At 45.8% G+C, this 25,164-nt stretch overlaps 1 protein-coding gene across 1 annotated transcript; it reads right to left on the bottom strand.

Moving 5' to 3' along the window:
* Positions 1-190: 190 nt before the first annotated feature.
* Positions 191-24,640, bottom strand: B3GAT2 (beta-1,3-glucuronyltransferase 2). Its single transcript, XM_068401209.1, has 4 exons — positions 24,092-24,640; positions 7,676-7,820; positions 381-529; positions 191-296 (listed from the first exon to the last, which is right to left on the bottom strand). Exons 1-4 carry the CDS (start codon positions 24,638-24,640, stop codon positions 210-212), a joined length of 930 nt encoding a protein of 309 aa, XP_068257310.1. The 3' UTR covers positions 191-209.
* Between the last annotated feature and the right edge of the window lie 524 nt (positions 24,641-25,164).

Below are 25,164 nucleotides of genomic sequence, written 5' to 3'. Positions count from 1 at the left end.
TTCAGAAATGCATGCAAACAAGTTAGAACAAAGCACACCCACGTGATTTGCTTATTAGAGTATCTGGCCGCTTGCTTTTGTTTCCACGGAAGTCCGTCAGATGACCATTAAAAGGTCTCGCGCAGAAGTAGGCTGTTACAACTGGCTGAATCCAAACACCTTCTGACACACCCATTGTCCTGTACTTCCTGTGTAACTGTGGCTCCACATCATACCTCAATATTGACTGTGTCCAGATGGTATTTTGGCTCATTAGCTAGATTTACTTTTTCTGTTCGTGTGTGCCATACAAGAACCTATAAAATAACGTTTGTGTTAGTACGGTCATCTACAGAGACAAGACGAGACAAAAGCTTTTTAGCAAGTGTCCAAATTGGTACCTTTGTGCAGTTGTTTGCTTTTGGTTCCAGCTCCTCCACTGTTGTTATCTGTTTCAGAAAATCAGATTCTTGCATTCCTGGCTGAGAACCACGACGCTTGAATACGGCTTTCGGATGAGACAGGATCACTTGAAGACTCACAGCAAATCCTTGGAGAGAGGGGGGAAAAAATGTTAAGAAAAACCTTTTGGCTTTACATTTTTGTGCAAGTTACACTTCAGCCTAGAAGTCTCTGTGTTCCTTTTAAAAATGTATAAATTTGATTATACGGATAGCCAGTATTTGGTAGGTTTGCACATCCTACATTGTTTTGTTTTGCCCTGAAGGTGCAATCAGATTTTTTTAATCGCACCATATTTTCAACATGTTTAATCAGTTTCCTGTCATGTAGAGAAGATATGTGTTTTTGCCTGAAAAGTCGGGTATTGCTGAGATCTCTGAGTATCCTTCCTTTCTGCTTCTAATTACAAAATAAAACTAACTTTAAGTAAAATTAAATGTATGAAATTTATACTGTACAAACACAGGTGTCAGAAAGGTTAAAATACATTACTTACAACAACCGTGGTCTTTAGAGATTTTTAGCCTTTAGAGAGTTTTTAACATTATTGTTGATGAAAGACAAGTCTGATTAACGTTTTGCCTTGCACACCGTGTAGTTATTGTGGACTTGTGAATCATTTTCATCAGCGGTGGTCTGCGAGGTGGCCTGCAGCTGATCTGTGCATTGCCAGCATGACTGAAAGGCCCTTGTCAGCGCACGTGCCTCTCTTTGCACTGCGCTCCTCTGATAACACACGTTAGGTCCCTCAAAGGGAGGCTACAAACTGAGAAATCACTAGTTTGAACAAACTCACCCTCTTGGAAGCAGCTCGCACGAATCTACATTTTGCCATTATTTGTAGAACTCTCCAGTTTTCATTCAGCGAGGCTCAGTCACACGTATGCTTAAGTATGACTCAAAACTCACTGATATTTGCAAGGAAAAATTACATTTGTAACTCCTTATGTCTAATTGCAAAGAGGACCAAAGAAATCCTTTTTTCTGTCAGTTCAGAGTGGTTCCAGCTGTCCCTTTATAACAGTAGTAGTAACAGTTTTGACATCTTTTCTGGAAAACTGCAAGAACATTTAATTCTAAAGCTAGTATTAAAATTTTCTCATTAATGAGTATAACTTTCTCTAATGGAATTTAAATCTATCCCCTTTTTTACTAGAATTGTTACTACTATATTTTCCTTGAAACTATCTGTGGCTTTTATATAGGAGCCTTTCAAAAAGGAAAATATACAGAAGTAATTACTACATCATATATAAAGAAGGTCCCAATTCACTTACAGACAGGGTTGAAGACAACGTGTTTAACTTTATATATTGTATCCTGCCTAAGATAAAGAATAGGTGTCCCGATGGAAAGGGCTTATCCACACCTTGCAGCGTGCACTAGTGAATAAAAGCCTCCCAGGAGGTGTGAGACTTTGGCTGTAGCCGTCCTCGCTCTGTGCCATTAAGCTCTAGAGCTCCTGCTCTGCAGCAATGCTGGGATCCTGCTGTTCTCTGCTGCAGCTGCTGGCTTTAGGCAGACAGTACCAGGGAAAAGGAGGGCAGTTTGGACTTTCCTTTCCAAGCAGGGGTTTGTCTTCAGAGGGCAACCGGCCTTTACTGCTTCCTCTGTCTTGTAGGCTGGCCGTGAGGGAGCACAAGGTGGGCTCCATCCCAGTGCTGGTTGGAGCCAAGTGTAAGCGTTTGTGAAGAGCGGAGGCTGAGCATTTATAAACTCCCTCAGCAAGAGAGAGCTGCAGTGCCTACAGCCAGCTTTCTGCGCTTTGAAAGGTGACCGTAGACTTACCACTGATGAACAAACTGGCCTGGTTCAGTGCAGTATTTTTGGTTAGGGCATTGGTTGTTTTTTTTCCCTCAATTAGAACAAACAATATAAATTTTTGGTGCAACTGGGCTTTAGTGTGGTTGATATCTTTGGCCCCTCCCCAAACTGTTTGCTTTGCAAGTGAAGGCATTGTTGCTGCCCTGATCAGCTGTGTGAGGTGCTGTTTCTTTTTAGAGAGATTTAACTTTTGCAATTTAAGTTGGTTATCCATGAAGAAGAAAATGATGTCAAGACCAAAATTAGTGTAGGGTCCTAGTTTTTAGAGTGAAGGAACCCATTCTAAGCAGAAGAGGCACACAGATTCTCTGCTGCTTATCTTTGCATGTCTCAGCTTGGCTCCCTGGCCCTCATAGCCCATACTTATCCATAAGTTAATTTCTCCTAGGTTCTTTTGTGGCAAAGCTTGCTCCTCTGTTGAGGAAATTTGATTTTGTTCTCAGGATCGATTTCTCCTACACACAGATCTTCACATGTGCCGTGCCCCCTGTGTGTAACACATGCCCTTGCTACCATGCTATTGCAAACCACCATTTTAGGGTGCTATCAAAAATGCCCCATGTTTTCAGGCATCAAATAAAAGATTATTAAACTGAGTGTTGCACTTGAGAAGGACATGGACTACTGTGCGCTGACTGGCCTGTGGCCTGAGGTTTGTTTCCTTGATCAGTGGTCGTGCAGTCTTTGTTTCTTAAAAGAATCCAATAAAGAAGCAACTTGAAGAAGTAAAATAATTCAAGGAGACTTATCTCCTGGCTCTCCAGTTCTTCAGCTCTGCTTTATAACAGCTTTAATTTCATGTGTATGACACTTTGTATTTATGTAGCTAGACTTTGGGTGGACTTGAGGGAAAACCATTTTCTAGTGACAACTTTCAGCTGACTTTTTATCAATCAATCACAGACGGATCATTTTGGCATGAAAAAGAGAGGAGATGCCTCAGTTTTTGACCAGACTGGAACCAGTTATTTCACTCAGTAGATAATGATCCTGTGGTAATGGATGAAAAGGCACTGTTACTTTGAATTCTGTCCCCAAACAGGGATTAATCTGGGATTACTGTCTGCAGCATAGCATAATGGAACAGTGCTACATGCATACAATTATTTTACTTGATCATTATTCCTACAAGGGCGTGTTGGGCTTAAGATCACATGAAATGCCACATGACAATTTCATAGCCAGAGTGTGAAGAGGAGTTTTGGATTTTTTGTGTTTAATGCAAGGCTGTAAATGAAATCTAATGGCTGAAGAGCCACCTAGGTAAGAATTAATTTGTTGGAGGACAAGATACCTGGGAGACGTGGCAAAGATTACGTAGTCTGTGCTTCTTTTTACGGAACATGTTTCTGTTAATTCACCCCTTGACTTGCGTTAGATCAATGGCTTCTGTTAAAAGGCTGAACCTTTTTTCTTCATCCCATTAGACTGAGACAGTCATTAAAGATTTCGTTGCTGTGATTGATGCCTTTGCTTCCTGAATGCTCTGGGTAGGATAGTAGCTGAAGGCAAACTAGAAACGGAGGGTGTTTATCATTTCTGGAGTGTACAGATGCTAATGCTCGGTGCTGATGTTGAAACGCGTATACTGGTTTCCAAACAGTTCAAGGTACTGCCTTGGGCTTGTTGAACATGCCACGGTTTGGGGTTGGCTTCTTAGAAGTATCTTCTACCTGTGACATACTGTTTGGGTTGCAATAAGGCAGAGGTGCTCAGCCAAGAGTTTTTGTAGTTCAGAACAAAGGCATCTGCTGACAGTTAATTTACCATGAAACTGTTTTAAACTCAACAACATTTAAAATAGTTGTTACCCTTTGATGGAGGGATGGTTTGGGGGTTGTTTGAGTTTGGTGTCTGCCATAGCCACTCACTTAAAATCCTTTGAACTTCTGACTTCCAGCGGTGACTCTTTCAGATTGAGACAAAATACGCCATGTTTTGCAGTGTCATTAATAAACTAGCTTTTTTCTCAGGGAACCGTAAGAAAGATGAGATGTACTAAAGACCTCATACTATGGCAAAACTTAAAAAAAAAAAAAAAAAGTTGCTCAGGCCCTAGCAGAGGGACTCGGGGCACAGGGGATGAGCTCTGGACCGCAAGTCCAAAATCTGCTTGCCCAGTGAGTCACAGGCATAGATTAATCTCTGTGACTGAAGGGAGCAGCTCCTGGAATGCTAATGGAAATCATGCATCTGTTTCCCTTGAGCAATCTTGACAGTAGGAGAATCACAGTCTGACTTGTTCTCATGGGTGGTCAAAAACTCTGGCACTGGGAACAAGCCAAAAGTAAATGGCTAACAACATCACTTAATAAAGATTTTAAATCAGGTCTAAAATGAATAACACAGTGCCTACCTCAAAATCAATGTCACTTTTTGCTTGCAGCACCCAGTTTTCTCTCCCTTTCCTTCCCTGAGGATAAGGAAGTCTGGGTCACACTCTAGAACCCACCTACAGCTAAAACTGAGGCGGAACTTTTAAAACACCAGAACTAGTTCATATTGTGTGTTGGTTGCCAGACGAGAAGCAACACAGGAAACAGCTACTCTGCTTTGTGAAGGCAGTTCAGCATTGGAGGATAGCAGCGTGAACCACAAAGTTCCCAAAAGAAATAACCAGTGTTTACTGAACTGAGATAATGTGATTGCTGTGCGTGAGTACAGTTCAAAGAATAATCTAGAGAAGTTAGCCAGCTAGGGTCTTTGAGCTGATCCCAATGAAATCAGCAGGACCTCTCTCCACTTGCAGTAGATTTGAACTTGGCCCTGTATTTTGAAGTCTAGAAAAAGAAGTTTATGTGCTTTAAAAGCAAGGATGCACTTCCTCTGAACAGCCGCAATGGTGGTGTTCATCCGTGGTCCCAGACCTTTTAAATAGTCACTCTTCACACCCAGCCTCAAGATCAAATTCTTGTGAAAATCACTATGAAAAGATAGTTCTGTAAACCAAGGAGAGCCTCCCTACCAGTGTCTTGGGAATCAGAACATTCATTATAAACAGCTGTAGACAGCTGGGCAGTTTAATATATACCCATTTCTTTTATATACAATTTTTTTTTATAGTAATATTTTCAAAAGAGATCCTTGATCTTCCTTATGTGCAGTACATGGTATAACCTCAGTTGCTTACCTGGTGCCAGCAGAAGGAGGAATGCCAGTGATGTACTGCAGCATGGACTTAGGTTTGTTAGCAAGTCCCCAAGGGTATGTTGGGGGGCTGTGGGGCGCAAGGGTGGGAAATGGAGTGTTAATGCACATCCTGTAGACTGCAGCTGTTCAGGCACCTGTGCAGTTCTGGATTTACAGGTTCTGTTCTGTTTGTCTCTGCCCTTCCACCATATTCTTGAAGGGAATGAAGATGCAAACTTAACATAACTTTTTACCAGCCTACACAACATCCATTTCCCTCCTTGCTGAAATTAAAAATGTAATTTAATTTCAGTTATTTTTTGAAGACTAATAAAAGTTCTTTCACAAAGTAGTAGCTCCTTGTTTGTGCATCTGCTATAACTTCCTATGCTCTCAACACTTGTATCTATAACACTCCCTTCTGTGACTTCGGTAGAAGTAAGGGCAGACAGTGTTCCCAGTGGAGCTGCTTTTGCCTCATGCCAGTGTTTCAGCCAGCAACTGCGAAGTGTAAACAAGACTTACAAAACTTTCCATGTGTCTCTTCGGTGTCTGGGTTAGAGTCCCTTGGCCAATGTTTTGTAAGGGCTTTTTGCCTGCTGCTAATGAAGCAGCATTACCCTTATAATGCCCATAAGTAACCACTTCTACAACGTAGTATCAATATGTATCTATAAATCCACAGGCAGAGACTGTTCTTAAAATGCACCACTGCAGTCCTCAACAGGCTACACAGGTTTAGGGATGGACATACCTCGTTCTCCCCTGAGGAATGCCTCTACCTGGACACTCAAGTACTTATTTTCATGCCAGGAGATGCTATTAACTTGAAATGCTTCTACAGGGCAGAAAAAGTCACCTGTTGATGTTTCTGTCTTTGAGGTGTTAACCACTATTAATTCTTCTATTACTCTTTTTAACCAATTATACTGTAAATACTGTACATATTTTTCATCAAACATTTCAATCCATATAAAAATATTCTGTTGACATGAGAAAGCACTCTTATTTTTCCACTCCCAAAACATAAGGGTATCAGAAAAAAATAAAATGGCTGGCTATTTCTACCCTGTTCTTGCCCTCGTATCCCTGCTTTTCTCCTTCCTTCTGTTTCCTGAATACAGAATATGCTTAAGTGCAAGTATGCTATCATTTGCTGGGAAACCAGCTGCTGCTACATCAGAAATCAAACTCCTGCACAGTGGTGATTCATATGGTGGTTGTGAATACATGCAGAAGATTGTCTAAGCACAGAATAACAGCAAGACAGAGAGCTATGTGGTGTGCTAACTTCACATGAGAAGATTGATTAGATCTATTTTGAAGCTTTTCTGCCTTCATCTACTAGGCTATTGCTGTCAGTGATTTTTCCCCTAAGCGCAGTGTTTCAAACTACATCCATCTACAGTTATCACCGTCATTCCAAATAACCAATGAACAATGAATAATTTCATGATAATGTAGAATTTTACAACATGATGTCTAAGCAGGGTCTGCATTTATACTGCCTGGTGTACAGTGATGACACAATGAAAGAGGGTTCTTGCAAAAATTAATTGGATTTCAGACAAACAATTCATACAACATAAAAGCCAAGTTGCTGCATAAAATTTAAAAAGTGAAAGTAAGTTCAGGTATCACCAAGAAGCAACTTAATTATGATCAGAGGGCTGGAGCACCTCTCCTATGAAGACAGGCTGAGAGAGTTGGGGCTCTTCAGCCTGAAGAAGAGAAGGCTCCAGGGAGACCTCATAGAAGCCTTCCAGTACCTGAAGGGGGCCTACAGGAAAGCGGGAGAGGGGCTTTTTACAAGGGCAAGTAGTGATAGGACGTGGGGGAACGGTTTGAAACTGAAAGAGGGGAGATTTAGATTAGATATTAGGAAGAAATTCTTTACTGTGAGGGTAGTGAGACACTGGAACAGGTTGCCCAGAGAAGTTGTGGCTGCCCCCTCCCTGGCAGTGTTCAAGGCCAGGTTGGATGAGGCTTTGAGCAACCTGGTCTAGTGGAAGGTATCCCTGCCCATGGCAGGGGGGTTGGAACTAGATGATCTTTAAGATCCCTTCCAACCCAAACCATTCTATGATTCTGTGATAATTAGATGAGGTGTGCAAGCTAAGGCTGCCAGGATATTCAGTGCTGAAGGGCTACATACAGCAACTGCATTTCAGAAGTTTTAAAAGCTGCCTATACTGAGAAATCTGTTTCTGTCCCACTCATAAAAAAAAAAATTAAGAATAGTTATGAGAAACATTCATGTATCATGAACCGTGGTACTTACCTGCCATGTCAATAGCAAAGGGCCTGTCAGCTCTCCAGCCAGTGTACCAGCCAACAACTCTGCCATTTTCCACGACCGGGCGCTCATACCGCCGTCCTCCTACCAGTCCCACGGGCCATACCGACACTTTGCGGGTTGTGCGCATCTGCAAGAGGCAGGCACAGCGTGACTGCATGTATGTTATCCTAGTAGGCTTTTGGTAAGTGTCGGTGGAAACCCTACACATTAATCATCAAGACTAGGTATTTAAAGGCAATTCTAGCTTACAGATTTCAGCCCAACACAGTAAGCACTTGAAAGCTGCATGTGCCCACTCATTTGCTGTGAAATCTCCATCTCTCTAGCCTGTAGGCACTTCAGTTCTACTGAAAATATCCTATTCATATTATTTTTTTATAACAAAAATTCTTAAAGCTATAAAAAAACAGTATTTGTTTTCTTGTTTGTTTGTTTGTGTTTTCAAAGGTGTACTGGATCTTTTTCATCTACAAGACTAGCATTCTTGCAGTAGGCTTATTTCTATAGACTGCTTACGTATCGTACAAGACCAGCGAGAGAGAATATTATAATAATGATTAACAAATACACATTTCATTAAGACAAGTACAATTAATTTGAGACGGGTAACAAATACAAAAGTACAAGAAATTGAGATGCACAACTCTTCCCCTACCTGCAACATAGTGGATTTGTACAACAGATGCAGCTCAGATCTATTAAAGGCTCACAAAAAAGGATTACATTTGGGCCAAGCCTTTTTAACCTCTACATTTTCTCTCGAAAACCTCTGCTAAGTTTCTGAGAAGGACAGAAAGCAGGTCAGGCAGGTCAGGCAGGATGCTTCTGTTAGTTTGCTATCAATAATAGTTTTTCCCAGTGGTGTAAATGTAACTAAAGGTAATTCTGGAAATGTGATCCTCATCTAACCTAGAGGAATCTATAGGTACTAAAAGATGACTCTTTCTTCAGCAAAAAGCATGCGTCACTGGGATTCAGTGAATTCAGTTCACTGGTTAGTAGACCATTTTCTTCAGTAAACAGGAGATAACATGACACGAACCTGATGCACTGCTCCCCATGGGAAAATCACTGACAGTCTGGTGTGAGAAAATGAGAAGACAAGTGCACAGACACAGCAACTTGCACAATTTAACCACACTGATTCAAAAGCCACTGTTTTAACTACGGTGCTTAAATATGGTCCCATTTAAACAGGTATTAAACTATTTCAGTGTAACGTGAGCTTAATCTGGTCGATTTTTAAACAATCTCTTGTCTTCTAGTGTAGTTGAGGCCTATTCCTTAGGGAAAGTTTATCCCTTTGTCCTTCCAAGCGCTCCTCTTAGCGAAAAACACACACAGTTTTACTTATTTGTAACTGCAGTCCCTTATCGACAGATGTTGAAGTAAAACACAACCTTGGTTAAATATTAAACACTTCCCTCTCTTTCTGCCAAGGTGAAAGATTTATCATGCATATCATCTAAACTCCCAGGAGATGCACCAGAAAAAACAAAGACGTCACATCACTCTGGTTCACATTTCTAAGCCAGAAACATTAGCAGATTCTTAGGAGAACTTTCACATAGGGAAAGCATAAAATACATATTTAAAAATCCACAGTTACGTATGTACACACAGAAGAGTGGCATACACCTTCTCTCTCTCCGGTTCTTTGTGGATCTTTAAATTTGTTTAGCAAAATTTTCTCACTTCCACCCTAATAACTGTTGCAGCAAGTCAGGCTGTCTCACTCAGTAGTAGCAGCCCATACTCTGTAAGATCAGTGTATGTATACAATTGGCAATGTAGGCATTTCTCATGGTAAGGATTCTATCCAAACCACTGACTATTTAATGTTCAGTGAGAGACTGCCATGAATCTCTCTACAGGTTATCATCAAACGTGTTTGTCTGTAACTGTTCTCCCTGCCTAAGATTATTTTTCCACTCTCTCCCACACGTCGATTTAGGAAATGCAGAGTTAGCAATTAACTCTTTGGATATGGAAATCAGTCAAACCTTCTCATGAAGCTCTTTTAGCTCTGGTTTTAATGATACATCCATTTTGGAGATTTTTCCAATAGTGTATTTGTATTAACATCCAAACACATCAGACATGGATACAGGGCATCACCCTGTTGGGCTTGTCTACACAGGCAAGTTTCCAAGGTTTCCAAGGGCACAATCAAGCCATGTACACCCAACTGTGCTACACCAGCATTAACCGCAGGACGAACGCAGATGCCCACTAACTTTTTTGCATTGCCATTAATACCTTTTGTAGGGTATGGATACCTGAACAAATGACTAGTGTACAGATTTAAAGCATTTTAGCTGCCCTGTGCCAACTGCCTGTGGCCACAGTAAACATAAAATGCCTCAAGACACGGGCAGGCACGCTCTAAGCAAACGTAACGCCCATCTACAAGAAGGGTCGGAAGGACGATCCAGGGAACTATAGGCCTGTCAGCCTGACCTCGGTGCCAGGCAAGGTGATGGAACAGATCAACCTGAGTGCCATTACACGGCACATGCAGGACAATCGGGGCATCGGGGCCAGCCAACATGGATTCATGAAAGGCAGGTCCTGCTCGACCAACCTGGTCTCCTTCTATGACAAAGTGACCTGCTTAGTAGATGAGAGCAGGGCTGTGGATGTAGTCTATCTAGACTTCAGTAAGGCATTCGACACTGTCTCCTACAGCATCCTCCTGGACAAACTGGCTGCCTGGGGCTTGGATGGGTGGACTCTTAAATGGGTTAAAAACTGGCTGGATGGCCGAGCCCAGAGAGTGGTGGTGAACAGGGCAAAGTCCAACTGGCGGCCGGTCACTAGCGGTGTTCCCCAGGGCTCAGTTCTGGGGCCGGTGCTGTTCAATATCTTTATAGATGATCTAGACGTAGGGATTGAGTGCACCCTCAGTAAATTTGCAGATGACACCAAGCTGGGTGGGAGTGTCGATCTGCTGGAGGGTAGGAAGGCCCTACAGAGGGATCTGGACAGGTTAGATAGATGGGCCGAGACCAACAGCATGAGGTTCAACAAGAACAAGTGCCGGGTCTTACACTTCGGCCACAACAACCCCATGCAGCTCTACAGGCTGGGGGAAGAGTGGTTAGAGAGCGGCCCGGTGGAAAGAGACCTGGGGGTGCTGATGGACAGCCGGCTAAACATGAGCCAGCAGTGTGCCTAAGTGGCCAAGAAGGCCAATGGCATCCTGGCCTCCATTAAGAATAGTGTAGCCAGCCGGTCTAGGGAAGTGATTGTCCCTCTGTACTCGGCACTGGTGAGGCCGCATTTTGAGTACTGTGTTCAGTTCTGGGCCCTGCACTTCAAGAAATATGTTGAGGTGTTGGAGCGAGTCCAGAGGAGGGCGACCAAGCTGGTGAAGGGTCTGGAGGGTCTGACCTACGAGGAACGGCTGAGGGAGCAGGGGTTGTTTAGCCTGGAGAAGAGGAGGCTCCGAGGTGACCTTATTGCAGTCTACAACTACCTGAAGGGAGGTTGTAGTGAAGTGGGAGTTGGCTTCTTCTCCTGGGCAACTAGCGATAGGACAAGAGGACACAGCCTCAAGCTTCGCCAGGGGAGGTTCAGGTTGGACATTAGGAAGAATTTCTTTTCAGAAAGGGTTATTAGACATTGGAATGGGCTGCCCAGGGAGGTGGTGGAGTCACCATCTCTGGATGTGTTTAAGAAAAGACTGGACATGGCACTTAGTGCCATGGTCTAGTTGACAGGGTGGTGTAAGGGCAATGGTTGGACTCGATGATCCCTGAGGTCTCTTCCAACCTGGTTGATTCTGTGATTCTGATTCTGTGAACTACAACAGAGTAGCTAACACGTGGGAAGCCCTTTTCCCACAGTGAGCGTTTGGGCAGCTGTACTGCAAAATGAGCCAGGTCACATGAGACTTCTGAATTGGGTCAATAGCGGCCACAGCATTTATGCTAGCAGAACCAGACTGATTTACATTAACACTTTACCATACACAAGGTGTAGGAAAATCTTGTCAATGAAAAGTATCTTACTGACCTCAAGAACCAGCATGAAATGACCCAAGAAGTTTTAATTACTACAGTCTTGAGTCCGTCTTGGTGTCTACGAGTTAAGTCAGTAAAGCCACCACACATCAGAAGGAAGTAAGTAACCCTTTACAGAGTTCTTTATTTTGTCCTTGAGTTACTTTCTTTATTCTCACAGGTTACATTTTCGGAGAATGAAATAAGCAGGTGACAAGAATACAGCAATCCCTTTAAGTACAAACTGAAGGAGCACATCTAGACCAGTATTTATGCTAATTCTGAAATATCTTACAGCCTCAGGATATTCTAGGTAGATGAAAGCAGGAATATTTCTTTTAATCTTCTGAGAATAGCATTACTGCATTTAACATATTGATGTGTTAAGGCTGTATTTACGTATGATAGGGAAAAAGCTATTATTTGGATTATAAGGCCAGCTTGCATCTGGAATTTGATGCTGCTAATCACTGGGACACAAAAAGGTGATTGAAAAACATGTTAATTCTAAAATAGCTTTATTGCTGTGGGTTGAACAACTGCCAAAATCCTATAACTTACAAACAGCTTCCTAAATTACTCTTCTGTCATTTTAATGTGTGGTAGCACATGCTGTCTTAATACTCATCACTTTAAGTCCTAGTAGCTTACATGAACGGTATTCATCTTACTTGATGAACAGAGACAGGAACCTACTGGCATAATTCATCCTGCCTGGCTTGGATAGCTATCTGAAGGCAGGATGAATCTCCCTCTGGAAACGCTTTTGTCCTGTATTTACTTTTTGATTATTTGAAAGGGAGTCTTGGGCATAGGGGGAGAGTGATGTATTGGATGGGGGAAGATGAGAAAAGGACTCTAAGATGGCAGAACAAACCCAAATGAAGCGGGGCAGGGGGACACAACTGGGAAGGAGTGGGCAAGGAAATGACAGGAGAGAGGAGTAACAACTGACCAAAGAAATCCCAGTGAGGTGATGGGCAAATAACAGTAAATACAGTAGCAACAGAGGAACCACTAAAGATTAACAAGTGAAAACGTAGAAAATGTAGCTGAGTAATAAAAGAGATAGTGATAAAAGCATTGCCAAAAATAGCATGTCATTAGTCTATCAAGAAAAGCTGCTTAATGGGATGTGCCAGACTGATGGATGGGGAAGATACCAAGCCAGTAACAAAATCTAAAAGCCCAAGGGGAATGAAGGCAGATGACAGACAGAAGGAAACATGGCCATACTTCCTACAGTGAAAAGGCTTCCAGGCTGGAACAACCATTCTAGTGGTTTTGCAATGTGATGTTGATGCATTTCTACTCGGGATTCAAAGCTCTCAGCAAATGCAAACCTGGCTGCCACACATAGTAAGCTTTTTTCTCTCCCTCTGTTCTCTCTCACTTCAACCCCTGTGTAATTTGTGACCTGTACTGGTCAGGCTGCAGGTTATCGTCCAGGTTTATCCCTGTACCCGCCATCCCAGCAAGACTCAAGAAGATTTCTGTGCAAAATTCTGATTTATGATTACCAAAGATGGGATCTAGATCTCCTTCACTTCAACTCTTCCACAGAGGAAAATGTTACGGGTTAAAGCATGAGCACAGCCAAGTCCCCTATCAGTTCTCAGACAGGCATCCTGCATTACTCACAGGTCATTTAAAGCCAAATTCTGCTTCAACAAAACTTAGGTGACTGCAGTACAAGTCAGAGGGACAGCTCAGCTGCAATGATGCTACGCTTGTTTACTTAGGCATTAAATGGAGTTTCTGCCCCTACTTACCAGTACTTCAAAGGAGGTATTGAGTCATAGAAAATCTGTGCCAGTGGGTTTTGTGGTTCAGGGACTGTAACACTTAGGGGATATTAATTTGAAAAAGCAAGTTGGTTGTCAGTAAACTTGACAGTAAAGGATACGTCTCCATGGGAAAATTTGTAGAAAGGGTCTACAAATCAAAAAAAAATGTCAATCATTGATCTAGCCTGCTCTGCAGCCCTCACAGGTGATATGATTTAGTGCTTCATCATCCTCACTATTAGGAAGCTGTTTTCCAAACATCTGCCTTAAACCTCCTCTGCTGATTCATACTTAGTCTATACTGCAGAGGGAGGACAGATTAATTCCCCCTTCTCTCAAGCAACATTTGACATATCAGATACAATGATTAATGCTTCTAAATTATACCAGCATCCTTGGGCACAAATGTCAATATTGCTTCCCTACAGGAGAAAACTGTGCTAAATTTAACTAAAGCTGTTACGGGCCAATTCCTCTGGACCGGGAAGACTTCCAAAACATTTGCCATTCATGTTTCTTTTTGGCCCTTCTACTTACTAATTCTTTTTCTCATCCCACTTTCTGTTACTCTACTAGGTTGTGACCACTGGACCTCTGAAGAGCGGCTGACCATTTGTAATTAATTCCATAGTAACAGTATCAGGTTCACAGGTTAAAAAGAAAAAGAGTGCTGTCAACCTGCAGAAACAGCCAGTGCTTGGTACTTTGTAATCCAGAGTCCCTCACTTGGATAAACCTGTTTCAGGTAGTTTTTTGTCACTGTTTCCTCTCATTTTTAAGCTATTTCATTGTTTCTCTACCAGTCTTTTCTAATCCAACCTCTTTAGCATAGGTATTACATGTCCACGTGCAAGGGGAATGTCAGTGCACATTTAAAATCTGTCATGTATTCTTCATTTATATACTAGAAAGGTATTTAATGCAGTGCTAACTCATATTTAGATTTTTTTTTATTATGAAGGAAATAACTAATGACAGCCAGCTAATATTTAATTCTGTCTAGACTACCAAATGTTATTTTTAAGACTATAGCAAAGATTTGATTTTTCCAACCAGCTCCAAGAGATACAACAAAAGACAAACAGATTCACTTATACTACTTCTAAATCTTTTGCATGAATATATCAATTTAAAAATACACAGAAATTAGCTTAATATAGTGTATAAAAATTAGAACAGCTATGCAAAAGTTATCGAAGGAGCACTAACACTTCCCTAGTCAAAGTTGGAATATATAGTAAATATTCACCTCTTCTGTAATGTCTTTGAGTCACTCTCAAAATATTTTACAAAAATCACAGAATCACAGAATGTTAGGGATTGGAAGGGACCTCGAAAGATCATCTAGTCCAATCCCCCTGCCGGAGCAGGATTACCTAGATCATATCACACAGGAATGCGTCCAGGCGGGTTTTGAATGTCTCCAGAGAAGGAGACTCCACAACCTCTCTGGGCAGCCTGTTCCAGTGTTCAGTTACCCTCACCGTAAAGAAGATTTTCCTCATATTTATGCAGAACCTCCTGTGTTCCAGCTTGCACCCATTGCCCCTTGTCCTGTCAAGGGATGTCACTGAGAAGAGCCTGGCTCCATCCTCTTGACACTTGCCCTTTACATATTTATAAACATTAATGAGGTCACCCCTCAGTCTCCTCTTCTCTAAGCTAAAGAGACCCAGCTCCCTCAGCCTCTCCTCATAAGGGAGATGTTCCACTCCCTTAATCATCTTCGTGGCTCTGCGCTGGACTCTCTCTAGCAGTTCCCTGTCCTTCTTGAACTGAGGGGCCCAGAACTGGACACAATATTCCAGATGCGGCCTCACCAGGGCAGAGTAGAGGGGGAGGAGAACCTCTCTCAACCTGCTGACCACACCACTTCTAATACACCCCAGGATGCCATTGGCCTTCTTGGCCACAAGGGCACACTGCTGGCTCATGGTCATCCTGTTGTCCACTAGGACCCCCAGGTCCCTTTCCCCTACGCTGGTCTCCAACAGGTCTGCCCCCAACTTGTACATGGGGTTGTTCTTGCCCAGATGCAGGACTCTACACTTGCCCTTGTTATATTTCATTAAATTTCTCCCCGCCCAACTCTCCAGCCTGTCCAGGTCTCTCTGAATGGCTGCGCAGCCTTCCGTTGTGTCAGCCACTCCTCCCAGTTTTGTGTCATCAGCGAACTTGCTGACAGTGCACTCTATTCCCTCATCCAAGTCATTAATGAATATATTGAATAGAACTGGTCCCAGTACCGACCCTTGAGGGACTCCGCTAGACACAGGCCTCCAACTGGACTCTGTCCCATTGACCACCACTCTCTGGCTTCTTTCCTTCAGCCAGTTCACAATCCACCTCACTACCCGATCATCCAGACCACACTTCCCCAGTTTAGCTGTGAGGATGCTGTGGGAGACCGTGTCAAACGCTTTACTGAAATCGAGATAGACCACATCCACAGCTTTACCATCATCTATCCACCGGGTAACATCCTCATAAAAGGCTATCAAGTTGGTTAAGCATGACTTCCCGTTGGTGAAGCCATGCTGAGTGCCCCTAATGATCCCCCTATCCTTGATGTGCCTAGAGACAGCACCAAGGACAAGTTGTTCCATCCCCTTTCCGGGGATGGAGGTGAGGCTGACTGGTCTATAGTTACCCGGGTCCTCCTTCTTGCCCTTTTTGAAGACTGGAGTGACATTCGCTTTCCTCCAGTCCTCAGGCACCTCTCCCGTTGCCCACGACTTAGCAAAGATGATGGAGAGTGGCCTAGCAATGACTTCCGCCAGCTCCCTCAGCACCCGCGGGTGCATCCCATCAGGGCCCATGGATTTATGGACGTCCAGATTGCTTAATTGGTCCCTGACCCAGCCCTCATCAACCAAGACAGATTCCTCCTCTATCCTGACTTCTTCGGGGGCCTCAGGGGTCCAGGGCTCCTCAGGACAGCCTCCAGCAGTATAGACAGAGGCAAAGAAGGCATTCAGTAACTCCGCCTTCTTTTTATCCTCTGTCTCCAGGGCCCCCACCTCATTCATCAGTGGGCCTACATTGCCTCTAGTGTTGGTTTTACCTGCAATGTATTTGAAGAAGCCCTTTCTGTTGTCCTTGACCTCTCTTGCAAGGTTTAATTCCAAGGAGGCCTTAGCTTTCCTAGTTGCCTCCCTACATCCTCTGACAACAGACTTATATTCCTCCCGGGTGGCCAGCCCCTCCTTCCATGATCTGTACACCCTCTTCTTCCACTTGAGTTTGCCCAGCAGTTCCCTGTTCAACCATGCAGGTCTCCTGGTACCCTTCCTTGGCTTCCTACCTGTTGGGATGCTCTGATCTTGAGCTCGGAAGAAGCAGTCCTTGAATGCTAACCAACTATCTTGGGCCCCCTTACCTTCTAGTACCCTGTCCCATGGGATTTCCCCTAGCAATTGCTTGAAAAGGCCAAAGTTGGCCCTACTGAAGTGCAGGGTTGTGATTCTGCTAGCTATTCTGTTCCTGCCATATGAGATCCTGAACTCTACCATCTCATGGTCACTACAACCAAGGCTGCCCTCAACCTTCACCGCTTCAACCAGACCCTCCTTGTTAAGAGAGGATAAGATCCAGCAGTGCTCCTCTCCTAGTTGGCTCATCCACCATTTGCATCAGAAAGTTATCATCAATGCACTGGAGGAACCTCCTGGACTGAGGATGGTTGGCTGAGTAGGCCTCCCAGCAAATATCAGGGTAGTTGAAATCCCCCATGACAACCAGGCCCTGTAATTGAGAGACTGCTCTCAGCTGCCTGTAGAAGGCCTCATCACCGTCCTCATCCTGATCCAGTGACCTGTAATAGACACCCACAACAGTATCACCCCTGACAGCCTGCCCCTTAATTCGCACCCACAAACTCTCAACTCGCTCCTGATCCGCCCCTGGACAGAACTCAATACATTCTAGCTGCTCACTCACATAAAGAGCAACTCCACCATCTCTCCTTAGCGGCCTGTCTTTCCTGAACAAGACATAGCCATCCATGACCACATTCCAGTCATGCGAGGCGTCCCACCAAGTCTCTGTAATTGCCACTAGATCATAGCCCCCCGACCGAACACGGATTTCTAACTCCTCCTGTTTATTCCCCATGCTGCGTGCATTGGTGTACAGGCATTTCAGGGAGTGAGCTGAGCACACCGATTTCACCCTAGGGGCATGGGAGGCCTCCTGGTCTACCTCAACACTAGAGCGTTGCCCCAGTGGTGCAAGCCCAGCTACAACCCCATCCCCTTCGAATCTAGTTTAAAGCTCTCCGAATGAGCCCTGCTAACGATGATCATGGGAAAACTGAAACCTGTATGACATGTAATGCCTGCAAGTATTTTTGTTCTATTTTTAATAAGAAGGATTTATTTTTTGGGGCTACAAACTGTTAACAGCCATTAGAATATCTGCTACCCTCATACATACCTTTTGGGAGAGTGAAGGGCAGGGCATAAGAAAATGTTTTGTGTCTGAATCACTCACTCAACTTGCCCTCAGCTCTGCAGTGCCACTATGAAAATTACCACAGCCGCACATCCCTAACCCTCAATTAAACAGTCACATCCATTAGTCAAGACAAAATGTTTCCTGTTTTCCCTCTGTTCTTCATGAATCTTTGTTCCCATTTGATTTGAGGATGATCCTACCTACGCAATTTAGGCCACTACATAAGCAATAGCATACCTTCAAAATATCAGGGAATTTTTGTTTAATTTGATCACAGAATCATAGAATCATTTTGGTTGGAAAGGACCTTTAGGATCATCAAGTCCAACCGTTAACCTGGCACTGCCAAGTTCACCACTGAACCATGTCCCTAAGCACCACATCTACACGTCTTTCAAATACCTCCAGGGATGGACTGTCCTCTTCACTGATCAGATTCTGACCTTCTCTGTGGCTCCACAAATTCAGTTAGCTGTAAAGACTACCTCAACTTCAGGAGAAGGGGTTGAGCTCTCTCTCCTCCTACTTCCTTTCCATCTTCAACTCTACAATCACAGTCAGGGCATTCATGTGCAGGCAACAGCTATAGCAAATTGAATTCTGGTCCCCAACTCAGTGGGCAACACGGCTAACTGCTAAGCTATTAAATAAAGTTGTGGGGTTTTTTTTTCCTTAGAAATGAAGTTTTTTTTTCCTTAGTGCTGTGATTTACTTTGAACTCAATGCTGCAAGGCTGTATTCAGGTCACACCTTATAGTGTGGATTCCTCTAAGGAGACCCAGTCTGCAAATCCTCAGCTCGCACTCAGACAAGACAGTGATGTATGCCATACTTGCATGCTTTAGGCACCTAGCAAATCTTGCTACGAAATTTTAGACACCAATGACCAAACAGCTAGGGATGGCAGTGAGGGAGATCACAGTTTTAGATACAAGCATTTTAATTTCACATATATCTCAGTTTAGGTGTCTGAGCAAAGTACAAGCAAAGGGGACAGATAAAACCTAGACAGGAATCCTTAAAAATCAATGCATTTCTGAACGCAGCAACCTCACTTTCTCACACATGTTGAAGACCTTTACTCCTGTTCTTTGTGCTCCTTAAGCAGCTCACCCCTCACCCTCAAAGGTTTCAGGGGAGTCTGCACAATCAACAGCAGAGTAGACCTCCAACACTAATTCCTCCAACTTGCATACGTATCCATACAGCAACCAAGGAAGTGGTGGCCTTTGGCCAACTCCTCGAAATACAGAAAGGGCAGAGAAAATAACTGAGATGTAGAAACACATGAAGGATGTGAAGAGTTTCCAGTGCTTAGGCTAATCTTGTTTTTAAAATCTCTCTCTGAAGGTGGAATGCCAGCTTTATCTAAGGTTTTCTTTCTGGAAGTCTAAAAATATGAAATTGGCAGTTGCTAGGCATCAGTCACAATATTACAATAACCTGCATTCAGGAAGAAGATGAAGCACAAACGCGACAAACTGTAACAGTCACTCCAAAAAGAACAGCCTGCAGTAAGAAATAGAAGTTTTGATGATTCATGTAGAAACATCTGTAAAGTATATCAAATACAGTAGGTGGGATTTCAGGCCTCTCAGTGGCTTTGTTATGAATGGGGGCTGACATGCAACTGATAGAAGACATTTTCAGAAAGCAGACTGTTGTTTTTGATGGAGAGATGCAGATGGACACGTCCAGGTGAACAGATCATACCTGACCAGAAAAAATATAAATTATTTTCAAGGTCTGGATCCCAAAATAATAAATGACAAAATACAATACGCCAGAACCAGCAGCGTTAATGTAAAAACGGGATTTTGCACCTGACCACCACTATACTCTCAAGCAGAAAGAGTTGGGAATAACTTAAAGGCCACACCTCCACTCCACTCCTGGAAATATTTCTTCATCATTCCTGCAGCCCCACTTCATCCTCTAAAGAATTTCACAGTCACTGAACCAACCGTTCCTTTCCCTGAAGCCTTTCCAGGGAAGGTGAGCCTTTCCTAACAAAATGCCTAGCTGAGCCAATGCTGCACACACTGTAGCAGCAAAAAGCCAACACAGGCTCTCCACCTTAATTTAGAAACGACAACAAAACCTGCTCAGACCCTGCTCAGTTCGACTTTGAGGACATTGTTTTGCCAGTCAAACACTAAGCTATGCACCCACACACCATCGTAAGTCTTAGGAAAAAAGACAACTACAAACAGCACCAGAGGATTCCAGATTTACTACAGATGGTGACATTTTCCACCAAAACACTACTGAAGCTGGGGTTTTTTTTCCTGATTTCTGTGAAACATTTTGCCCACGTCTACTGGGCGCAGCTCACTCCATATCAAATATAAGGTACTCATTCCTACAAGCACCAGACAGAAGTACTTTGGACAGAGATGAGGATTTCCTCATCAAAAGCTCTCAGAAGTATCCCATAGCATCTCATGTCAAAGCGCGCTCCTTTTTGATCGTGCCCTTATGGTTTATACACCTCCCCTCACAGTAAAGCCTTTGCTGATTTTGCTTTGTTAAAAAGGCTCTGTCTTCTGTAAGGGCACTGGGAAAACCCACAGCAAAGAAGCTGCCTTAAACATAATCCTTCACTGACGAGCAGTTCCCTGGCAGTCTTCTGCGCCATAGTAATGCTTTTTCAACCTCTGAGCGAAACGCATCCCTAATGCCAATGCTTCTCTCATGTTGGTTTTACAGTCCTAACTAGCGTTGGTTCCCAAGCCCTCACTGCTGTTACTGAAACCAACTTTGACTCGGAAGAAAGACATTACAAAGAAGACAGACCTACTATCTGCAGACAACACCAAGCTGAGTGGTGCAGTTGACATACCCAAGGGACAGGATGCCATCCAGAAGGACCTGGACAAACTCAAGAAGTGGGCCTGGGTAATCCTCATGAGGTTCAACAAGGCCAAGTGCAAGGTCCTGCACCTGGGTCAGGGCAACCCCCAGTACCAATACAGGCTGGGGGATGAAGGGATTGAGAGCAGCCCTGCTGAGAAGGACTTGGGGGTACTGGTGGATGAAAAGCTGGACATGAGCTGGCAATGTGCGCTCGCAGCCCAGAAAACCGACCGTATCCTGGGCTGCATCAAAAGCAGGTGGGCAGGAGGTCGAGGGAGGTGATTCTGCCCCTCTGCTCTGGTGAGACCCCACCTGCAGTACTGTATCCAGCTCTGGAGTCCTCAGCACAGGAAAGACACGGACCTGTTGCAGCGGGTCCATAGGAGGGCCACAAAAATGATCAGAGGGCTGGAACACCTCTCCTGTGAGGAAAGGCTGAGAGAGATGGGGTTGTTCAGCCTGGAGAAGAGAAGGCTCTGGGGAAACCTTATTGTGGCCTTTCAGTACTTAAAGGGGGTTTATAAGAAAGATGGGGACAGACATCTTAGGAGGGCCTGTTGTGACAGAACAAGTGGTAATGGTTTTAAACTAAAAGAGGGTAGATTTAGATTGGACACAAGGAAGTTTTTTACAATGAGGGTGGTGAAACACTGGTACAGGTTGCCCGGAGAGATGATAGATGCCCCATCCCTGGAAACATTCAAGGTCAGGTTGGACGGGGCTCTGAGCAACTTGACCTAGTTGAAGATGGCCCTGCACACTGCAGGAGGGTTGGACTAGATGACCTTCAAAGGTCCCTTCCAACCCGAACTATTCTATGAGTCTATGATTATATCTCATAAGCCAGCAAATGTACATAACTGCTTGTGGGCAGATGCTAGCAGACATTGCTGCTGGCAGTTTGGGACCCACACGTCCCCAGACCTGCATCAGTGACAGGCTGAAGGTCACCCAGCCAGCACAGGATGGTGGTAGGACCAGAATTCATACCTCCTGTCTCTATGTTTATACCACCCTTCCCAGTGAGCAGACTACACAGTTTATCAGATCTCCTTCAGGATTACATGACTGCAGGTCTGGAGAACTGTTTCTGGCAGTGTAACAAACTGAAAAAACACTCCCTTGACTGAAAACAAGACTACTGACTCTCTCCAAATGCAATCTCCTGCTCGTCGTAAAGGCACATCCAGTTGGCAAAGCCTGCCAAGGGACATCCGTTAACTTCACCAGGTCAACAAGTCATTCCCCATGCTACTACCAGCGGCATCCCAGAGACCTTACATACAGCTCGTTAGTGACCCCAGAAAACAGTCATGGGAACTTGCAGTGATAACTGAAGCAAAAGCTCCTTCTCCGCCTTCCAATCACCACATTTCACAGGAAAAACTCATTCATGCACGTTTGCCTGCAAACACAGGGCTCAGAACAAACACCTCTTCCGCAGCAGATGAACCCTGGTGAAAGAGAAGCCTTAGGACTGCAGAGCTGCATGCCAGAGGTTACCATTCTTGTTAGCAAAAGGAAACACAGATTGCGTGTTGTACTTGCAATTTTCAAGGTTAACCCTTCAGACAGATTTATCCCCTTGCTTTCCTGCATTTCCTAGCTGATTAGAGAGGTAATTTGTACCTTTTTGTTTCACCATTCACAACAATTAGAAGAATAATACCAGAAATGATAAAAGAATAAACCTGACTGGACCCCCTTTCAGTAGCTGTGGGTCACTCAAGTGATATGCCTGCCAATATTGTTCCTTTAGCTTGTCCCTAACGTTTATACTCAAAAAAAAAAAAAGGTAGAGATTCATCTCCAAATATCTTTTGTCCCACACTACTCATTGTGGCAAAGTATTTTCTGTATCAATTTACAGACTCCCTAAGACTGAATCAGATTAGTTTTATATCCCTGAACAGACGTAGACACTCCCATCACATCAAAGATCGGTAGGTAGAATTACTCTGCGTTATAATGCACTAAGCACAGCCATAAGATTTTAAGAAAATCAATTACAACAAAGGTTTAGCTTCCAGGCAAAGGTTTTCAAATTAGCAGCTTCAATGCTGAACGCCAAAGGAGAGAAGGAAGTAGGGCATCCCTGCTGAACAGGGACCCTGCACCTGCCCACATACTGGAAATGGAAAGGGATGCATTACGAATCTAAGCACAAACGAACATAAGCATTTCTAAAATAACTTGCTCTAGGGAATTTCACGTGCTTCACATTTCTTTGTACCGTGTTCATTTTAACCTACTGACTGTAAAGCACCTGAGGAAGCACAATGCGTCCAAACTGCAGAACAGGGGTGCACACCACTAAATGCTGTACTGCCCACCAGCAGAAGTCACAGATCGCAATTCGTCTGAAGTCCTGTGTGCTCCCTATCTGCTGCCAATCTACTTTTCCGTTTCCTTCCCTCATTTTCCTGCCAAGGTTACACTTCTGGCTGTCACGGAAGATGCACATGATCTTTCTTCTGCTGTTTTATGTCCATTTATTAAGCACCCCTCCTTCCTGCCAGAGGGAACACAGAAAGCAAGCTGGACACCCTCTCCCCCGAGGGCTTGCCAATTCCCACCGAAAAGGAGCAAAGCCCTTCACCAAGGGGCTGCAACAAAGACAAAACCAGGTCCCTTCACAAAAGAGACTCCTGAAAGGGTGTTCAGTCATTGCACAAACGATTCGCTGCTTTTAAGAGTGAACGGCTTCAAAAAGACTGCGCAGCTCCACGCGAAGGAGCCGGCTCTGGGTTAATTCATTCGCGCCAAGAAAAATCCGTGAAGGATGGCGACTCTTGATGCGAGTTTGCCCTGCAGGGAGAGGAACACAGCCTGAAAAAAATATCAAGGAGTGCTTTTCATCCCAGTTTTCACACGGACACAGGTTCCCTTATAGAAACCCTGAACTTGCCTCGCTCGGCAGGAAAAAGAGAAAACAACAGTAAAAAGTTGAGGGGAGCGTGTAGGGGAAGGACAAGAAACTGTTAAAATCAAAGGAAGGGTGGTCACACAGAGGCAGCGCTGGGGAGCCCGGGTGAGGGACAGGGCGCTGCGAGGTGCCAGCGCCGGGTACGAGGTTTGACTCAGCCGTGCGCGGGTTTTGGGTGAGGGACACCGAGCGCGCCGCAAAGCCGGGATGGGGCACAGCGGGACGGGGCACAGCCCCGCGCAGCGGAGCGGGACGGACAGCGGCGGGCGCCTGAGGGGAGGCGAGGAGAGGCGGGAAACGTCGGGCGCCTGAGGGGAGGCCGCCGGCAGAGGAGCGCCGCGGCCGCGCGCGCCCCCCGCCCCGCACGCACCTCCTGGAAGAGCTCCAGACTGTAGGTGTTGTCGTCGTCGGCGAAGAAGAGCACCCCGGGCTGCGGAGGCGGCAGGTGCTGGTGCCGCTGCCGCAGCCAGGCCAGGCCGGCGTTGCGCTGCTCGGTGGCGCGGGGCAGCCCCGGCCGCTTGTAGCGGCGCGGCGTGGGGACGTGGAGGTGCGTGCAGGGCAGGCCGGCGCCCGCCACGAAGCGGCTCACCAGCTCGCTGCGCGCCGCCGCGTCCTCCACCAGGATCCAGTGGAGCCGCGCCACCTGCCGGAAGGTGTTGGCCAGGCGGGTGAGCTCGGCCTTCTGCACCGGGCGGCTGTACGTGGGCGTGATGGCATAGATGGTGGGCAGCGCCGCCTCGGGGCGCCGCGGGGGGGGCGCCCGCCCCGCCGCCGGCCGGGACCCCCCGCTACCGCCCCTGCCGCCGCGGGAGGCCAGGGCGGGCAGCGGCGCCCGGCTGCTGTCGATGTCCAGCACGATGATGACGATGAGCACCCAGGGTAGCAGCAGGAGGAAGCGGCTGAAGAGCAGGGACTTCATCCTGCCCCCGGCGCCCTCCCGCCGCACCGCCCCTCAGCGCCGCCCCATGGACGGGCACGGCGGCGCTCAGCGCATGGCTGAGGCGGGCGGCGGGGCTGCCCCTGCGCCCGCCCGCGCTCCTCCGCCGGGCGGCGGCGGCCGGGGAGGGCGGCGCTCCCTCCTGCGGGCGGGAGTCGCCGCCGGGGCGGGTCGGGGCGCCCCGCGGTGCCCTGCGGCAGCACGGCGGGGCAGGTGCCTGGCCCCGCTCTCGCCGCGCCTCTATTCCGCGAGCGGCCGCCCTTCCTCCTCCTCCTTCACCCTCAGCATCCCCAGGCCGGGCCGGGGACGCCGCGCCGTCGCGGCCGGGGCTCGGCGGGGGGCTCTGGGGAAACGCTCCTTCTCCTCCGCTTCCCCGGGCGGCTCTGGCGGTGCGCGGGGGCGGGTAGGGGAGGGCGGGCGGGGAGGCGGGAGGGAGGGTCTCCGCGGGCGGGGGCCGGGGGGGGCTCCCGCCCCGCCCCGCTCCGGCTGCCGCCCCCAGGCGCCAC

Source organism: Nyctibius grandis, chromosome 1 (genome assembly GCF_013368605.1).
Source record: "Nyctibius grandis isolate bNycGra1 chromosome 1, bNycGra1.pri, whole genome shotgun sequence".
In the NCBI taxonomy this organism is placed as follows: domain Eukaryota; kingdom Metazoa; phylum Chordata; class Aves; order Nyctibiiformes; family Nyctibiidae; genus Nyctibius; species Nyctibius grandis.
The sequence above is the reverse complement of the archived record's forward strand: the minus strand, read 5'-3'. Positions and strand labels throughout refer to the sequence as shown.